The sequence below is a fragment of the Misgurnus anguillicaudatus genome, chromosome 25 (assembly GCF_027580225.2).
Source record: "Misgurnus anguillicaudatus chromosome 25, ASM2758022v2, whole genome shotgun sequence".
Classification (NCBI taxonomy): Eukaryota; Metazoa; Chordata; class Actinopteri; order Cypriniformes; family Cobitidae; genus Misgurnus; species Misgurnus anguillicaudatus.
The window spans coordinates 21,343,499-21,362,661 of record NC_073361.2 but is presented as its reverse complement, the minus strand read 5'-3'; the positions used below and the strand labels follow the sequence as shown (position 1 = coordinate 21,362,661).

The 19,163-nt window shown below is 38.1% G+C and overlaps 2 protein-coding genes across 6 annotated transcripts; one reads left to right on the top strand and one right to left on the bottom strand.

Annotated features, from left to right (window-relative positions):
- Positions 1 to 651: 651 nt before the first annotated feature.
- Positions 652 to 3,550, bottom strand: pkia (cAMP-dependent protein kinase inhibitor alpha). Of its 3 annotated transcripts, none has more exons than XM_073863922.1 (3): positions 2,211 to 2,286; positions 1,961 to 2,138; positions 652 to 1,565 (listed from the first exon to the last, which is right to left on the bottom strand). In XM_073863922.1, the coding sequence occupies exons 2-3, from the start codon at positions 2,109 to 2,111 to the stop codon at positions 1,483 to 1,485; spliced, it is 234 nt and encodes a 77-aa protein (XP_073720023.1). In that variant the 5' UTR covers positions 2,112 to 2,138; positions 2,211 to 2,286; the 3' UTR covers positions 652 to 1,482. The 3 variants fall into 3 exon arrangements, with proteins under 3 accessions (XP_073720023.1, XP_055038286.1, XP_073720022.1); XM_055182311.2 differs by lacking the exon at positions 2,211 to 2,286 and adding an exon at positions 3,402 to 3,550 and having other exon boundaries at positions 653 to 1,565; XM_073863921.1 differs by lacking the exon at positions 2,211 to 2,286 and having other exon boundaries at positions 653 to 1,565; positions 1,961 to 2,203.
- A 1,344-nt stretch (positions 3,551 to 4,894) lies between these two features.
- zc2hc1a (zinc finger, C2HC-type containing 1A) lies at positions 4,895 to 18,637 on the top strand. 3 transcript variants are annotated; one of them, XM_055182403.2, is made up of 11 exons: positions 4,895 to 5,032; positions 5,636 to 5,706; positions 6,019 to 6,135; positions 9,586 to 9,621; positions 9,925 to 10,066; positions 10,169 to 10,317; positions 13,219 to 13,318; positions 16,254 to 16,359; positions 16,439 to 16,549; positions 16,864 to 16,967; positions 18,379 to 18,637. In XM_055182403.2, coding segments are annotated over exons 1-11 (954 nt in total). In that variant the 5' UTR covers positions 4,895 to 5,016; the 3' UTR covers positions 18,381 to 18,637. The 3 variants fall into 3 exon arrangements, with proteins under 3 accessions (XP_055038378.2, XP_055038379.2, XP_055038377.2); XM_055182402.2 differs by lacking the exon at positions 18,379 to 18,637 and having other exon boundaries at positions 4,896 to 5,032; positions 16,864 to 17,336; XM_055182404.2 differs by lacking the exons at positions 9,586 to 9,621; positions 18,379 to 18,637 and having other exon boundaries at positions 16,864 to 17,336.
- The last annotated feature ends 526 nt before the right edge of the window (positions 18,638 to 19,163 follow it).

Here is a 19,163-nt window from a genome sequence, read left to right as displayed (position 1 = left end):
TTAAATTTAATTTAACAGCGTCGCTATCGCTAAGCTGGGTAAAGGAAAACTGCGCGTGTGTGACACAAGAAGCCGAAGTGGGGTTGCGGAGGTCGACTCGGTACCGGTTTTGACTCGCTTTGTTAAAGGCTTACAGAAATTGTCATGAGTTAACGTAATCAACCGTGTGATGGGGATTTTGTAACATCTATTTTATTAATTTTATTAATATGCCATATCAAACATCTTAGAACGATTATTCGAGTCAATTTGTGTAAATGGCGATCTGAGGTAACAGTCGTCATTCCTCCAAATTACACCCGTCGTCTTAGTCTCTATAAATTAACACGTTGCTGTCTCGCAAAATGTTATAATCTTGTTTATATTCATGAAATGTTTACAAAAACATATAAACTTACCTTGAAACAACCGCTTCCAGTGACTCTGTCCTTTCACGACGACACATTCAAACATCAAAGGCGCGAAGCACATGAGCCTCTTCAAACAACCCAACATAATAACCCAGCAGTTTTAACCCAACACCTAGAAAACTGAAACTACCCAAAAAGTGTTTAAAATGTAAAAAAATAACCCAGCAAAACAACCCAACAGACTCAACCCAGCATTTTGGGTTAAAAAATAACCCAGCCATTTTTAGAGTGTAGTCAAGAAAGTTCAAATGAACTGCAAATACAAGTTGACCAAACTCCAAAGTGCAACAAGGATTTTTTTACAGTGTAAAGTTTATTAAATTAAGTTTATGTGTATTACCCCACTGGCAGATATTTTAGCTGTTCATTAGATTTTTTTCACTTGGTTTTATTTCTTCACATAAAATGATTTACTATCTTGGGACATTAAACATATCAAAAATATACAACACACAGGAAATAAGTTACTGTCTGATATTACTACAGTATTACAAGATTACGCCTATAAAAATTACTGAATTTTAAAGTTTTATTAGCTACTTTATTTTGGCAGTTAACCTGTAAATCCAAAATCAATAATTTTGTGGTGTTCCAATACAAAATAGATCCACATTATTTCCCTGTTTGCCAAAGACAATTCTCTTTCACTGTCTCTTACTTCCTATAAAGCTTTGACTGGGACGGTACCCTTTAAAAAGTTCCTAATACAATATGTACCTTTGAGGTACTAATATACACTTTTTAGGTACAAAGTTACTGCTCCAGTGACAGCTTCTGTGCCTTTTTTCTGAGAGTGTACCCACATCAACTCACTTCAAGCATCTACAGTAACAGCTAGAGTGAAGGGAAAGTGAACTATACGGTATTGTTGTGACTGACCACTGTGTCAGTGCCATCATTTTCACACTGATACTAAAGGTCCTGCTTTTCACAGCAACCTGTAAGTGCAGCATCCTCAAAGTGAAGTCTCCTCTGGTCAAAGCCGTAAGGGATGCTCCAGCGTCAAACCCTTCATGGTTGCTTCTAAAATCCGCCACTAGACGGGGTGCTTTCTGTTTTATTGTTTCATCTGTTACATGCCGCCCTCTTTGCTTTCTTCCTGCTTGGGTTCAGATTCTGCCGAGTTCTGGCTTGACTCTCCATCATTGCTTTCCTCTGTGAGAGAAAAAAACTGAAAAAAATAAGTATTGTCAAAAAGCGCCTAGTAAGCACCATACGGCACAGTGTGGTGCTCGGTGGCCTCTGCTGCACTTTTTCACAGGAATGCCTTTAGCTAACAAGCCATAAGTTGATAAACTATAACTATCTCTTTCTTGAGCTAAAAGCTGGTGAGGGAAGCCACTAACAAACCCACTAAATGCGTTGCTTGCCCAAAGTAGAGTTGTCTGATGATACATTATTCATGGGCAGCCTGCTACTCACTGCCAGATTACATTACTGCAGTTTTGAATGACACTTCTGAAGAGGTTTGTTAGTTCTCTAACTGTGTTTATGTTAGGATCAGATGGGTACGGGTTTGTTTAGTTTTAGGAATAATAAATTTTACTCGCCTGCTTCGCTGATATTGAGCTCAGACAGAGTTTGGGAGAGTCCGCTACGATCATGACCATCCGAGGTTCCCAGTATGTCATGCACAGCATTACGTCTGCCGGTCCTTCCAGAGGCGATGAAGTCTTCATATGTCACCTCGACATCAGTCATATCTAATGCGTTTCAACATAGCAGTGCCTGTAAAAGAGAAGTGTTGGTTTAAAGTTTGTTAGACGTTCATATGTAAACATATTATCGTATATATTATACATTCTAAAAATATCAGGAGAAAACATGCTGAGAGACATGCCCCAAGTTAAATTTAGTTCATGTTATCATCTTAGCACCGTCATTCCCAGCTGTTACTCTCAAGTGGTGTGTGTTGAAAGACCGATAATGAGGTAATCACTAACGATAATACAGAAACATGTATCACACATTTAAATCGGTGGATGATTCCTACTTTACATTACGGTTGGTGATTTGCATGGTGCAGGGCTATACACCTATCTAAATAAAAAGACACTAAAAACAGGGTTAAAAATAGGACTGAAGCACTTATTCTAGACTTTAAAGTGTACGCAAGGTTTAAATTTAATTTAAATTTATCAAAGATGCGTGTTAATGTATGCTTTATACCTACAGCAATATTCACGGTCAACTCAAATGTGACAAGTATGGAGAGTTATACATCATTATCCTGTCTACCAAAGTATAGACCTCTGAAATTTTGTCTTCTGTCATGCATTCTGAAAATATGAAAAATAATATCAATATGATATATGAGTATTGTAACATTATGATTCTTGAAAATAATAGCAATTTATAATATTATTTCACAAATAAACTTGGGAATAAAAACTTGGTATAAAATATCTTATTATTAGAAGTCAACACCAATGCATAGCATAAATATTTGTAATTTTGTGATATTCTACTGCCCTTGTCATGTAAATGTGTTTATTTCTTACGTTTAATCAAGAACATAGAAGTATTTTGTCTACAGTATGATAAATAGGAAAATGTAAATGTATGTGATATGTAAATCTGTATTATGTTGCAGTGGTAAAGCCCGAGTCTTGTGCTTTGGTGCGTTCCACTTTAAAATATCGCGAGAGCGATTCAAAACCTATGCATTCGATTAGCTCTCGCGGTAATTTGATGTCATAAGCCATTCCGTCTGCGCAACGCCTCATGAAGTCGAACTGTCGAACACACCTCTTATGTTGAGATGTCAAGTGAGCTCGTTAATAACATCACATCTAATCACTTCATCCAGTATGACATTTGCAGCTACATGGCAGGGACGTAACCTCCATTGGAGGAATTACACAGCCCGCTTATAACGGGTTATATAAGTCTCACTGGAAGACAAAACGCGCCCGAGCGCAATCATTTTGTCATAGAATAAAAATCTCTATATTTATGGATGAGTCCTTGCAAATCATCTTCAAATCGTACCTGTTTTCGACTGGACGGTGTCCTAATTGTCAGTGGTGTGCAATTGTGTCGCTCCAGTTAATACTTCAGTAGGGCGCGACGAAGCTCTGCTGGTGATGCTGTCAGTCCACGAGCCTGCACGAAAGAAGCGCGATGACGTATGCATGCGTGATGCTGCTGATGATAATAAAAAAGCTTATAAGATGCTCCCTTTCTTATACTAAATGTAAATCAGTTCTTCACACTTTTTTCATTGGAGATAATCATTTTAAAAGTGATCATTGTACTAACAAATTTTTCCTAAATCTTTTGGATATCAGTTCAGGACTGGTTGATAGAAAATATATATTTATTTGGAATACCCAAAGACTGCTGTGTTCATTTTTATTTGCTTATAATAATATTGGCATAATATATGTAGATTTTATAAATCCCTTCCACTACTTAAAACATTTATATAATATTAGAAAAAATGATATTTCCCTTTTTTCCTTTCGTTTTACTCTCTATATAATTGCATTTAATTTATGATTTTAAATGTATATTTATGTATTCTCTTTTTTCTAAATAATATAAATTATAAATATGCTTTTTGTTTACTGTGTTGAGCCTTTCATTTTAATCTCATCATGTAAAATGAATACATTTGCATTTGTTGTGTCTAAAATTTTGTATTCAATAAAAAACTATGAGAGGATTATTGAAAAGCATCCTGCCTGCTTATGCCCTGAGATTTTCTTTCTTTCTTTCTTTCTTTCTTTCTTTCTTTCTTTCTTTCTTTCCTTTTTCTTCCTTTGTGAATTTAGAACCATGGACACGAATTTGTATTCAGGTTTATTATATTTTTTGGATTTTTCAAAATAATCCACTTCCTGAGTGGTCTATTTTGTATAATGTGCCTGTGGCTGTATATGATTTGGATATAGACAAATTGATCAGCCAGATTAATTATTTGCTCTCATTCAAACAATTAAAATGTATTTAATACATCATATGAAATAATAGTGCAGGGTGTGCCATTTCATATAAAACATTGCTATCCATTTGATTTCATTGAGTAAATTCCAGACAGTGCAGCTGTTGGTTTGCCCTGCGTTTTCCCACTATGCCTAACAGATGTGTTGTGATTCAACCCGGCACTCAGTGAAATAGTGGCTCTATTGTTTGACATCTCAGCCCAAACACATGTTGAATTGTTGCTTCACTGGGCAATGTGAACAAGCTCCTTACAGAGATTTTAATCGATGAATATCTTACAATATGGTGATACTGGCAATGTGTTCTATCCATGTGTAAATATATACTTAGAAAATATCATATGACATGAAAAGTACCAAGAAATACACGAAATGAAAATAATAAGGAATCAAAGTAAATGTGCTATGCTAAAATTATAATTTATAACGACACTTAGTTACACGAATAGTATCCGTTGACACATTTGCAGACTCACATCCCATACAGTACACAGCGCCTCCCACGTCCCATCTACCGGCCAAACACAGGTACTGCACTTATCCTTGTTGGCTAAATGGAAAGAGCCAATCAAATTCACGGATACTAGCATGTGGAAGCCGCTACCTAGGAAAACCCAGTTGCTACAGCATCGTCTTTGGTGTATAACCAGGAATAAATAATGGAGGAAATAGACGGTAAGGCATTAAATAAACAAAATATATGTGTAAATATTTGCCTAAGGAGGTTTAACCTGTTAACTCGTCCTCGGAATGTTTGTTTGGATGTGGAATAGCGGCTGAGCATTTATTCATAACGCTGTTGTGGTTACACTGTCTACAATGAAAAAGCCTCGGAAATGAAAGTAGCTACAGTTGAATTGGGTCAGAAAAAAAAAAAATAATAATTACGCCCTCGGTGCTAATCCAGTTTCCAAAGAGACAGCTTCAGGTCAAAATTGCATCGAAATAATTCATTTTGTGCGGTAATGCTCCATAACCTTTCTGCAAAATGTGATATATTAATGAGAATGGTGCCACACCAATTATTATACATTTATAGTTTTATTGATACCAATAACATTATTTTCTATTCATTTATTGTTTATTTTTCATGGAACACTTTCATGAAAAACTGAACGATTTTTTCGAAGGGAAAATATCAAAAGATAGATAGATAGATAGATAGATAGATAGATGTATAACTATTAAACTATTAATTTATCTCTATTACTTCTTTTGTCTGCGCATGTAATTTTCTGTTATTATAATGGTCTGGTACAATTCTGTTTTGTTCTTCAGAATCTCCCCCCATTTCTGAAGACCTGGTTGCCTGCAAAATATGTGGGAGGAATTTTTTTGCAAGGGTTCTTGTGAGTATTTTTAACTTGAAGGAAACTATAATCAAACTAAAATGTCAGCCAAATGCCCTGGCAAAGATTTTTGTGGGTGTGTGTGCATGTGTGGGTGTGTGTGTGTCTGTGTACATGATGTGCATTCATGCAAAAGACATCCAAAATGCATTGTGTTTTGTTCAGCTAATTGCCATTGCATTTAAAGCTTAGCAACAAAAACAGGATTACTTGAGCGTCATAAAATAAACACAAACGGTGGTGTTATTATTAATCTGTCAACACAGTGCTGTCAGATGGTTGTTTGATACACACCTTGTTAAAATGTTTCAGAAAAAACACGTACCCATCTGCCAGAAGGCTGCAGCAAAACGAAGAAAGGTGTTTGACTCCAGCAGGCAAAGGGCCGAAGGCACCGATATTTCTACACTCAAACCTATAAAACCAAAGGTGAGGAAACCACTGACACCACATCACAGGGTACTAAGGGTGCATTGACATGTTTTTTTTATTATTATTGTGGAAGGTTACCAAAAATGTACAAATTGTACCAAAGCTGTTTTTTAAAACTGGTGTGTGCACCATGAAATGCTTAAACTCACATTGTGTTTTTGTATTCAATGATAGATCTTAGGATTCAAATTATAGATATAAAGATATAGAGATGGATTTGAAGAGCTCAGAAGCAAAAGCCGCTAAATGGCACCTCATGAGATGATAATATTGATCGAATGCTCTCGGCATGTACTATATGTCCAATTAAAGTGTGTAATAGTGTGTAAATCTGACTTTTTCCATGTTTACGTGCTATAATTGGGTTCCAAGTGTTTCTATCAATCTAGAAAACGTGAAAAAGATCAACCCAGTGATTTAGTTTTGGTAAACCATTCTCTGCAAGCATGTGAATGTTTTGTGACGTAGGTACCAAGGCCAATTACAATAATACTGCCTCTTAATCTGCACTATCCAACTACGTCACTGCCATTTAGTGCAGAGAAAAAGAGAGAGAGAGAGACAAAAAAAATTGTCAGCACAATTGAGTTTCAATCTCAACAAACCACCACCATTGTGATCAGTGCTTGCATTTCAACAGCTCATTTGCATTTTAAAGGACACACCCAAAAACGACACATTTTTGCTTGCACCTACGAAGTGGCAGTTTTGATATGCTATAATTAATTATCTGTGAGGTATTTTGTGCTAAAACGTAACATTGTACTCTGGAGACACCAAAGACTTATTTTACATCTTTGAAATTTTCATAATATGACCCCTTTAATATCTTTGTTTTAAATCTGCTTAATCCCGGCCTCGCACCGTTCAGAAATACAGCATTGTTTTCAGTGTCCGCTAAAAATCACACCGATTTGTTGTCAGAATTCTCTAAACGCAGCGTTGATGTTGTGCTCTTGTCCTATAAGTTCATGAAAAATCAGATATAGGATGATGTGCAAAATGACCGTGGATCACATTCAAATTTGAGTCCCTTGTGAGTACTTCTTGAATACAACTCAAGTTTGTGGCAGTCACGTGGACCACAGCTCCCCTAAATGTGTGGTTCAGTTTCTTCATTTTTATATTCTGACTTTCATTATTTGCAATGTTTTTTAGATACATCTTGAGTAATTTTGCATTTGCATTTATTTTTTTTTACATGGCACAATATAACATATTTAGGTTATATTAAAGAGTTTTATCTGTTATAAAAACATAATCACAATGAATAATGTTTATGAGTGGAACTAAATGTTGAATTAAACATGAAACGCATGTGATCGTTTTCAACAGTGATGCGACCATTCAAGAAGATATGTCACAGTTACATGCCGTCGGTGCCATAGACATTATATACGTAGACGCCTCATGACGTGCTGGAATGCAATCCAGCATTGTCGCCATATTGGTTGGGTCTCCTCGCGCTACACTAGCACTAATCGGAGTCAATGGAGAACAAGCAACTATGCATGTATTTTTTGCAGCTAACAGTTGCATTAACCAGTGCAGTATTGATTCCAGATCGCATGGTATTACCTTTCACAAGTAAAGCCCGATTTATAGTCGTGCGTCCGTAGCCTGTGCGTAGCTCTGCCTAGCCTGACGCGCACCTCGCAAAATTTTTAACAGCGCGTCAGTTGTACGCAGACCGCAAGTGCTGTGATTGGTCCACCATAACCCCTACCGTCAGGTAAAAAAACTGCGTTATAGGTATTTCCGTTTGCAACGGTGAAAACAAAGAATAGCTAAGTTGAGGAGTGAATGAACTCAAACTGCAAGAAAAGTCGCTGTTTATTTACTTTCACCATTGCTGGTCTTCTCAAATCATACACAACAAGTTGCTGTTTCTTCTTCGTTGGTGGGTTAACTTGCCAAGCTTCTTCTTCTTTGACAGTTGCGCTGCTACTATGTTTACACACGTGGATACTGCTTACCAGCGGTCTGCGCGCGTGTTTGCACGTCGACGCGGAGGACAACGCAAAAGTATAAATGTAAACCGACGCGGAACCTACGCCGTCGCGGCTACGCAGTAGGACCTACACACGACTATAACGAGCCCTTAAGAGTCAACCGTCATTTTGGTTATTTTGCCATTTACAATATTATGCCATCGTAACGTTACTTACATATAACCACATAAAATTTGGGGAGTTTATTATGATTATTGTAGTTGGGGATACACCTTTCTCAGTAGAAATAAATGCAGGGGGCGCATTGGCGACCCATTCAAGATGGCGGCCGCGCTGCTATGTCAGCTCCAATAGGCAGCGTCAGTCTATAAGGCGTCTACGTAAATAATGTCTATGGTCGCCGCCAACTCAAGTCAGACAAAATTTCTAACTGTACGTTCACACCGCCGCCGGCTTCTCTCAGCTGCAAGGAGCGTCAAATCCATCTGCGTTCCGTTTTGAGCGACCAGAGCGTCAATGAGAAAGTTGAAAGAAGCTCAACTTATGGTAATGAGCTATGACGCGGTGCAGCGGCAAAATGCCAACAACCAATTGGAGTATAGCCTAGACGTTCTTCGATGACTGATTCCGGAGAAACATACGATGTAAACTTTCGTTCCTAGCAAAACATTAGTTCAGATAAAACAGACTTCAGAGCGGCCAAAGCCTCAACAAGCTTCCATGTACTTTTTGGCAAGCGTCCTTGACTGGGCGGCCTGAGCTTCTTTGGAATCCCAAGTCGGCGGCGTTGTGAACGTACAGTAACTGCCGTGGACTGCTTTAAGCCTTAAGTCGAACACACCTAACATCACTAATTTTTAAATTAAAATGAAACTTTTATAAGGACTTTCATTGAACTCTATAGTCATTATCGAGTATTGACTATTCGAATAGTTGCTGCAGCTTTATTACTTTGTTACTGTTTCTCCCTCCATCTCTGTATCTGCTTTGAGTAAAAGTGTTGACTCACAACAGAGTTGACTTTGAGTATAAGTTTATCTTTGAGTATAAGTTTCACTTTCTTGAAATGAGACAGATCTAGTAAACTTGATCTAAAGCTTTGATAAGATCTAACATTTTGACATATCCACTGCTGGATCTTTCATCAAAAAACATTTTGTTTAAGTAACTCATAGTTGTTTCACATTCACAAGTGTGTCATCTTAGTAATGATAACAAACGAAGGAGTACAGGAATGCACAAGACGAAAACAATGTTATTTTTTTGGCTTTGAAACTTCATTCCTTGGCAACGCTGGGAAGTTACCCACACCAATGTATTTTGTAAACACACCATAGTTCAGAACAATCAGGACTCTTTCTTAACCTTCAGACGTAACAAATGTGATACCAAATCTGCCTCAAATGCAGTTACAAAAGATTTTGTCCCACGGCTACCCTAATACAATACACCATGTCCTGAATTATTCTGAAAACCCATTTTGATTATGTTTCAGTTACACAGTTCTACCAGCAGCTCTAAGTCTGATAAAGTAAGTTGAATGTTTTAATTTTTTTGCAGTATTATCACAGAATTTTCTCTCATTGTGGCACTTCTAACATATTGGCGTTAGCATTAAATATTCGTGATTACTGGATTATCTGTCTTTTTCAGTAGATTCAGCTGGGGCCGATTGCACCAACTGTGCATAAGTTTGCAACTTGGCGTTGTTTTGCGCAAAAATTTGAATTGCACTTTTAAACTAACTTTATTCATAGAGTTACGCATCAAATAAAAACGGATTTTACTGTGCTTAAAATGCTTCCTTTTAAACAATATTTTTGCTTTCAAACAGCCTGAACCACCCAAGAAACAGTCCAACTGGCGTCGGAAGCATGAAGAATTTATCGCCACCATTCGAGCCGCCAAGGGCTTAAATCAAGTAATGAAAGATGGAGGACCTCTTCCTCCACCGCCTCCTCCATCCTACGATCCAGGTAAAATAACCCTCACGTTAACAGAATGTCTAATGAAATTAGTCATACAGTAATATTCTTGGTCATATTAGGCATACATGTATGTGTAATTGATTGTTTCAGATTATATCCAGTGCCCGTATTGCCAGCGGCGCTTCAGTGAGAATGCAGCGGATCGCCACATTAAGTTCTGCAAGGAGCAAGCATCACGGATCTCCAATAAGGGCAAGGTTACTGGAACGGAGAAAGCAAAGCCTCCTGCCAGGACTCAGGTAAGTCGTCATTTGTATTATCACCTGGGATTAAATTGTGACTTTTAACTCTTTCCCCTCCATTGACGAGTTATCTTGTCAATCCGCAATACCGCTATTATCCACCAGGTTGCTCTTCCGCAACTTATAAAACCCGGAAGTAGACAGCTGTATGTCCGTCTAAGGCCCTGTCCTAGTATCCGCACTTCTGCCCTCGGTCCTTATAGGCCAGTGGTTCTCAAACTTTTTCAGCGTGTGGCCCCCCTTGTGTACGGCGCATTACTTTGCGGCCCCCCAAATAAAATTTATGACAAAAAACTGTTCTAAAACTCAACTTTTAATTAAACAAAACATTGAATGATACAAAGTAGTGCTGTTGGTTAGTAGCCTTATTTTTTTAGGTTTAATTCCGCAGAATTTATGATAAATTAATTTATTTTATAAAATGTCATAAAACTGGGGCCCCAGTTTGAGAACCACTGCTATAGGCTATTACCCACAATCCTTGTAGTGTCATGACGTTTCGAACAGCTAACCAATGATGGAGCAAACCGGTTGCTGTGGTCGGACGCCGGGAAAACTCAGAAGGAAAATATTTAAAATGTTTACTTCACAAAGATTAGTTTAATGAGGAGTCTCATACTCTTAAAATAATAGAGTTTAATGGCTTACTTCAGTCACGAAACACATAAGTATTAGTGATAATATTAGCTAACATTTGACTTTATAATAAATTTATTGTGAAATTACTAATAGCGCAAAACGCTCTGAGCGGGAGTCAAACTGGCAATCGATCCGCCATGTGAGTCGAACGCTCTGAAAGCCCGGGCACACTTCACCCATCCATCTCTGTCATGCGGACGCATGTGTGCGGGAGACAGAACCGGGCATGTAGAGTGAAGCACCCGCATGTCCATCAGATTTGGGAGATTAGGGAATGATATTTACTCACTGCACCATCTTCATGCACTAGCTGGTCTCTGTTGCAAAAGCAAATAACATCTTCTATAGTCTTTACGCATCACTCATTTATGTAGCATATATCGCGTTAATGATTACAAAGTGGTTAAAAGATGAATGGACGGATAACCTCACGAGCAAGGTAGAATAATTCATTTCAAAGCTTGTCATGTTATTCTTAAGACAAACATTTAAGATGTTCTTAAGTAAATATTTGAGAACTTCTTAAGAAAACCAACATTATCATAATTCATCCCGTTTAGAACTCACAGCCTGTAAGTTAATTCCTGTTAGCAACCGAATCTTTCAAATATGGTAAGGAGGGTCACATTTCCGGTGTCCGACGTCGGAGGTATTCAGACCAATCACAACGTACATATTAGCTGGCCAATCAGGGACACAACACTTTTCAAATCCGTGCGTTTCAGGAAGAGAGTGAAATCTGAAGCTACAAAAATATACGGTATGTGGAAAATAATGTGCTGCAGTTTGTAAATTTTAGCGGTATCTAGTGGTGAGGTTTCAAATTGCAACCAACAGCTGGGTTCATAGCCCACCCCTTGCTTTTGAAACGCATAGAGAAGATACGGTAGCCGACACGGGACAAACATGTCATTGTTGGAGACAACTTAATAATAAAGTTTGTCCATTAAGAGCTTCTGTAGAAACATGGCTGCACAAAATGGCGTCTTCCATGTAAGGGGACCCTCGATGTGTGTAGATAAAAATGTTTCATTCTAAGGTAATAAACACATAACGGTTCATTATGAAAGGTCATTATACACCCCTGATAATATAGTTTTGTATATTATTTTGCATTTCTGTCAAGAGATCCTTCTAAAAATGACACGCTGCATCTTTAACCACCAGACATACAGTGTATTTTGCATTTCCTGCTTTTTATTAATAAAATCTGTGTTTCTGGTAGCTGGGTGTGGTGTACTGAAAGGATGCGAGTGTCTTTTTAAGCCTAGTCAAAACTGTTACTGAAATTCTTTGTGATGCAGTTATTTTAACTTTTCCCCACCTTTGACGAGGTAACTTGTCAATTAAGAGAAAACGCCTCCCTGCCAATGACAAGTTTTTCCGGCAATCTGTATTTACGCTATTATCCACCAGGTGGCGCTCTTACCCAGCTTATGAAAGCCAGAAGCAACCCCTTAGGGCAAACAGTAAGAACTCCGTGTATGTTTTGATTAATGTTCTGAATCTGAACTCGATCAAAAGTCATCAATTTCATGATTTTTCTCATTCAACAAGAAATTTTGAGTTGAATCAAATTGTAACTCATTTAAATCTCTGGATTTAAAAATTGCATGCATTGCAGTGCAAGTTGAAACATTTGCTTTACTCTATTACCTTTGCTTTGCTAGGTGGTCTCTTTTTTTTGAGAGTTCTCTTAACATTATATAACTGTTAAAATAAGATGAATTAAATTAACTTGTCTGGGCTTACAGTGCACTGTTTATATCAGGTTTTACTTTGATATTTGAATATCCAAATATTTTCCAAAAGTGGTTTCACTCTTACATACATGCATATCCAAATACAGATGTGCTGCCGGTGGACAGCCAAAACCATCAAACTGACTGTTTAATCATGTTTTGAGAGTAAACACTGAATTTCTGTTGGACAGAGACTCTTTGAGTGTTTGTTGTTGATGTGTATGTGTAGTAAGTTACATTTTGGTATACCAAATTTCAATGTCTTAACTGATTTACTGTTTTTTACATAAAGTCGTCCTACATATTGTAAAGATCATTATAAACCTTGACATATTTAGTATTGACTAAGGCCATGTCATAGATTGAAATCAATGAGTAAAATCAAACTTTGAATGTCCAAATTTTATTTTTGTAAGGCTTGAGACTTCAAACTAAATTTCACAGACAGTCACACACAGTATTATTTATTTAGAGTGCAGTGAGTGGATTGTTTTAAACAAAAAATTTTCGTCTGCAGTTTAAAGCTCCTCCACCAAAGAAGGTCAATTCTCCGGCCATGCCCGCTGTCTCGTCTCGTCTCCCACAGCGCTCTGCTTGTGGACAGGTTGCTGGAACAGGTGCGGATTTTATATATTTATGTATTTAAATATTTTAATAAACAGAAATGAATTTCCGAGAGACTTGAGTGTGAAATCACAAAGCAGGTACTATTCAAAGAGATATTATACAGAAAAAAATGAATAAAACTGGCAATATGGTTACATTATTAATGCAAATTAAACTTCTGCAGATAGACTCAGGAGTATCTTTATAACAAATAGTGCCATTAATTAAAACTCATATATAACAGCCTTTGTTGCATTTCATATTTATAAACAGTACTGTGCAAAAGTCTTACCCTGGGTTCACACCAGCCGCGCTTGAGACGGGACGTCAAAACTGTGTCTACCGCACCTAGTTTGCCGCGTGAATGCTGCGTTTACACCAGCTGCGTTTGAGGCATCAAAATCTCTACTGCGTCTAGTTTGCCGCTTGAACATTTTGAATGCATTTGCGCGTCTACTTCGCTCTATGACGGAAAAAGCAAGCATTTGACGCTTATCAGAGGCGAAATCCGCTTTTTGTGGGAGGGGCAAGTGCTATGCGGTTGTCTGTTTGCAAGATGGCTGATGTTGATCGTGCATTCATCGAGAGAGTTAACGGTTTGTATTTGGTCACCTTACTATAGGGGGAAAATAGTTAAAAAAACGGCGGGAATGCCTCGTGTCGATAAACGTCATGTGACTCAAAAGTGAAATGTGTATTTACAACTTACCAGGTTGCCTCACTGACACTCTTCCAAGCGAGGTCCTTTTCATTCATGTCTCTATAGAAATAAAAACTTGTGTCGTATAGCTTCGGGTGACTGCTCACGGACAATATTAAGCGTTCCTGAATGAGTGACTCCGGGCGTGGCTGGCGCCACATCAGCAAGCAGGCTCCTGATTGGTTAACGTGGGGAAAAATCCACCAAGTTACAATTGTTCAACTCGGGCGTCAGCCGCAAATTCGCGTCGAACGCAAAAAGCACCATTCGCGCGTACCGCGCCAGAAGCTCAATTTCGCGCGAATGAGGCGGAATCACGTCTAACACGCCACTTCAACGCGTTTTCACATTGACTTAACATTGAAATCACTCGCGCTTGACGTCTCTATGTGGCTTGTGTAAACGCAGCAAAACAGTTTGAGTTTACTTGCTTCATTCGCGGGTAAAATTTTAGTCATCGAGACATTCATGCATCATGGGAGGGGCTTCTGTGACTACTAGAGCAAGCTCCTGATTGGTTAATGCAGCGCATTTTTCCGCCAAAGTTCACATTTTTCAACTCGCGCGTTTGCCCTAGCCACGCTCAATTCGTGCCATTTGTGCGAATGTGGCGAAATCGCTAACATTGAAATCACTCCCACTTGACGCTTCTACAGCGGCTGGTGTAAACCCAGCACTAGGCCACTATCACCAGACTTGTTGTTTTAGAAGTTTAAGGGTGCGTCTCATTTCTCTGTCTTACCCCTTCCCCTTACCCCTTCAGCTCGGTTTTGCGCGTTCATGTGAGGCGAAGTGGTGTCTCAATTCTCAGTTTGATCAAGGGCTAGGGCCAAGGCGTAGGGATACATAGCCCTTGAAATGAAGTGTGATAAGGACCACACTTGAAAGAGAGGGGTAAATGTTATCTCAGGAGAGCCGGCATCAAGACGGCTGTCAAGGAGTCGCAAAAATGAAAGTAACGTTATTTTCTGCAGTTTAATTGAGATTATATTATGACACTCATGTTTTATGATACTTTTAATAAAATGTTCAAGCGGTTTTAATTGTAATGTTTTTGTTTTGAATCGCTAGTTAAGGCGCTAGGTAGGGGCTAAGTTATGCGCTATTTGTTGAGCTCCGCTCAGGCAATCGATACCACAACCTGAGACAACGGCATCTTCTTTGTTTGTCAACGCTTGTCTGTTTACGTAGCAGCCAGTTAGCGGCAAGGGAAGGTGACACAAACGGTAATCAAGTGGTGTCTCATTGTTTAGACGAACGCTCTGTCTTACCCCTTTCCCCTTTACTCGGTTTCGAGGGGCAAGGGGAAGACAAAGGGGAAGGGGTAAGACAGAGAAATGAGATTGGCCCTTAATGTCCATCCATATTTATTTTTCAATTTATTTTATTAAGATACAAGCAGAAAATACAGGAAATATGTACACAAAATAAAAAATCAATTTTCGAAACAAAATGTCGTCTTCAGGCATCGGTCAGTGTTTAGTGCGACCTCTCTTGGCACAAAACACATCTTGAGCTTTTTTGAGGAGACTGAAGTCATGAAGTCGTTTAATTAAAATGAAAAATTTGGATTTAATTTCATATAGGTTAAGAAGATCCTGCAGTTGCCTGCTAGTGCTCAAGTGGTAGTTTACCCTAAATACTTGACACTTCAGCTTATACTTTTATACTGTTTTTAATACTACATACAAGTTTCCTGTATTTTCTGTTTGTATTTTAATAAAGAACCTGAGAAATAATTATATATGATCACTATAACATTGCAAAACCAAAAAAATAATAATAAATAAATTATGGCATGGTGGCCTAAGACTTTTGCACAGTACTGTATATATTCTGGCCCTCACCTTTGATATACAGATATCAAAAAAGCTTGGATAGGTGTTTATGGGTTTGTTTAGTTAGTTTTGTTTGTTTTATTTATTTATTTATTTATATAGCACATTTAAAACAACAGTTGTTGTAGCCAAGAACTGTACAATAGATAAATACAAAAATAAGCTATCCATAATAGAAAAATAGGCACAAGATTAAAGGAAATGAATGATTAAAAAATAGACAATATTAGCATAACCAAGTGACCAGATAAAAAATATGCACCCTTAGCAAGACTTAAAACACAAGGAATAAAAATACGTTTTTCGAGAGGATTTAAACACAGAAATGGGGGAGCAGATCTGACAGAGAAAATGGTATAACAATACAATTGATTTTTTTTTTATTGAATTCCCTTTCTCTATATCTAGGCATTCCAAGCAGCAAAACCTCTTCCATCGGTTCTGTAAGAAGCATCTCATCGGGATACTCTTCTTTACGAACCACATCCTCTGGCCTGACCAGCCCACCCTCCGAGTAAGGCACAAACATGCAGACTAATCTTAATAAAGATTTTTAATTCCACATGAGCTTCACATAGAAATTATGTCTGCAGAGCGAACATAAAACCCAAAGGCTTGGTTTCGCAAAGCTCCCTGAAAAATCCCACCTCTGGAATCGGGATGAACAAGAAAAAGATCCAAAATGCTGACAACTGTATTTCAAGGTATGCAAGTTTGTTTACTGAAGTTCTACACTCCCTTGAGACTTGTGGCAGTGAATGTTAATTAAAAGGGCTTAAGAGGGCTGTCACCACGTTGTTGTCTTTAATGAATCACTCTGGGCAGTTTAAAGACTTTGGTCGACAGGTTTATGGTGGTGACCTCAATGTTACGGTTATAATAGTAACAATGATAGTCGCTTACCTTATGTTGCTAATCTAGCCCCAGTACACATCCTAATAAAACTAATAGACCTTGACATTAGTTTCACTGTCTCCAATAAGTCACTGACATCTTGCTGTATGAACTCTTTTGTTAGGAATGATTTGAAAAGCGAGAACGATATAAATTACTCCACGGCGGGCACCAAGTTTTGCCATGAGTGTGGGACCAAGTACCCGGTGGACTGGGCCAAGTTCTGCTGTGAGTGTGGGGTTAAAAGGATGTGCATTAATTAGTAGTTGTGTAGTAGTAGATGGAAAGACTGACTCACTGTATCCTCACTGATGCTGAATACTCCTTTCCAGTCCTCTAAAATACTTGGAAAATGTTTGCTGTACATTTGCTCCTCCTCTCCTTCTGCTCATTTTTTTATATGAAAGTGCAATATGATTGGCTACTGCAACTAAATGAGTATTATTTGGTCAAAATTAGGCCTTTAAAGGGATAGTTCGGCCAGGGACGATGTTGGACCCATGATTTGCTCGCCCCCGGGCTGTCCGGGTTGCGTGTGTCCATCGTTTTTCAGACAAACACATTTTTCAGGTCCAGCCATGGTCCACGACCTTCAAGTCCAAAAAAAGTGCGTCCATCCTCCACAAATTAAATCCAAACGGCTCCAGGATGACGAACAAAGGTCTTCTGAGGGTAATCCGTGCGGTGTTGTTGTAGAAATGTCCATATTTGGAATTGTATTGACGTAGTTGGCTACCTTCCGGTAGCGCCGCCATCTTAGACTCAGGAGAGAGTATTAGCGTAGTGTACGCACTTTTCTTAGTGACGTATGACAAATTCGGAGGGTGGGGGCACAGAGCAGCAGCAGAGAAACCTCTGTACGCTGCATAAGCTCTCATCCTGAATGCGGATGAGACTAGGATGGCGGCGCTACCGGAAGGTGGTTAATTGCGTTAATGACATTTTGAATATGGATGTTTCTGCAGCGGCACCGCGCGGATTGCCCTCGGAGGACCTTTGTTTGTCATCCTGGAGCCGTTTGGATTTGATTTGTGGAGGATGGACGCACTTTTTTTGGACTTGAGGGTCGTGGACTATTGCTGGACCCCGTAACATTACATTTAATCAACAGAAAGATCTAAAATATTTTCTAAAATATCCGAAAATGTGTTTGTCTGAAAAGCGATGGACGTGTGCGGCTCGGACAGCTTGGGGGTGAGTGAATCATGGGTTTGATATCGTTTTTGGCCAAACTATCCCTTTAAAGGGGACACAACCATTCAGTGGTTAAATGGGATAATATTATAATCTTATAATAGTATTTCATCTTGTAGCTATTGTTTAATTTTAAAAAAATTATGCATTTTAGTAGTTAAATACATTGAAAAATAATTGTTACACTGAACAATCCACTTTTGTATTTTATTTTACTTTTTTATATATATATATATTATTGGTTGTGTTTTCATTTTGTGTGTTTTAACAGTATTTAACATGAAATTGTCATATTTATTAGACTTGTATAATCCAACCCCACCACTTTAATGTTCAATCCTGGTTGATTCAATAATTCATAAAGAAACACAACATATGTGTCAGCAACTGAAATATCATACAGTATAAGCCTATATAGCTTTATAACCATATGCTTCTTCTTCAGAGCTATATCATTGCTGTATCACTGCAGGTTGATATGGTCAAAAGGTTAGTATCTCTTCTTTTCTGAGATGTTTTATTTGTATCAAGAGCATCACGCTGCACATTGCTATTCTTGTACTACTTTGGTGCTTATCTGACAGCATGTCAGATATGTTATCCTGTGAATACCAGATCCCTTAACTATGACTGAATAATTGCCATTTAAGGACTATATTGTAGCTCATAAACATACATCGATAATAAAAAGTGCCGAAACTGGTCAGGTCGTGTCCTTGTGTTTAATTCTTTATTTAGTAAGGTGTCATGTTAAATTACACTGTTCACAAGATTTTAGTTTCTTTCTCTTAGCCCAATATATTATAGCAGCTGCAGGCAGGAAATTACAGAACGTGTATTGCAATCAGTCATAAATGTAACTAAAGGAAAATAGCTTTTTTTATTAGAAATAAGTCATGTATTTCCTTAAGGCACCATCATTTCAGTAACCTTTTTGTACCTTCATTTCAAAACGTGTTTTTTTAAATCAGGAAGCAGGCAGAACTGTACAGCTGCTTCGGTATATACCATTAAACAGATCAGGGAAAGCAAATAAAGTGAGAAACTGTTGTGGGTTGGAACAGAATATGAACCCTTTCTGTGCCCTCCATATTTTTTCTTGTGATTTATATAACATACGGTTTATAAAACATGTCATTTTGAAAGACTTACTTGCATATTAGATTCTGCAAAAATGTTCTCCGTGTTTGTGGAATGTAAAGTTTCTTCACATCGCGTACGTCTCCACAA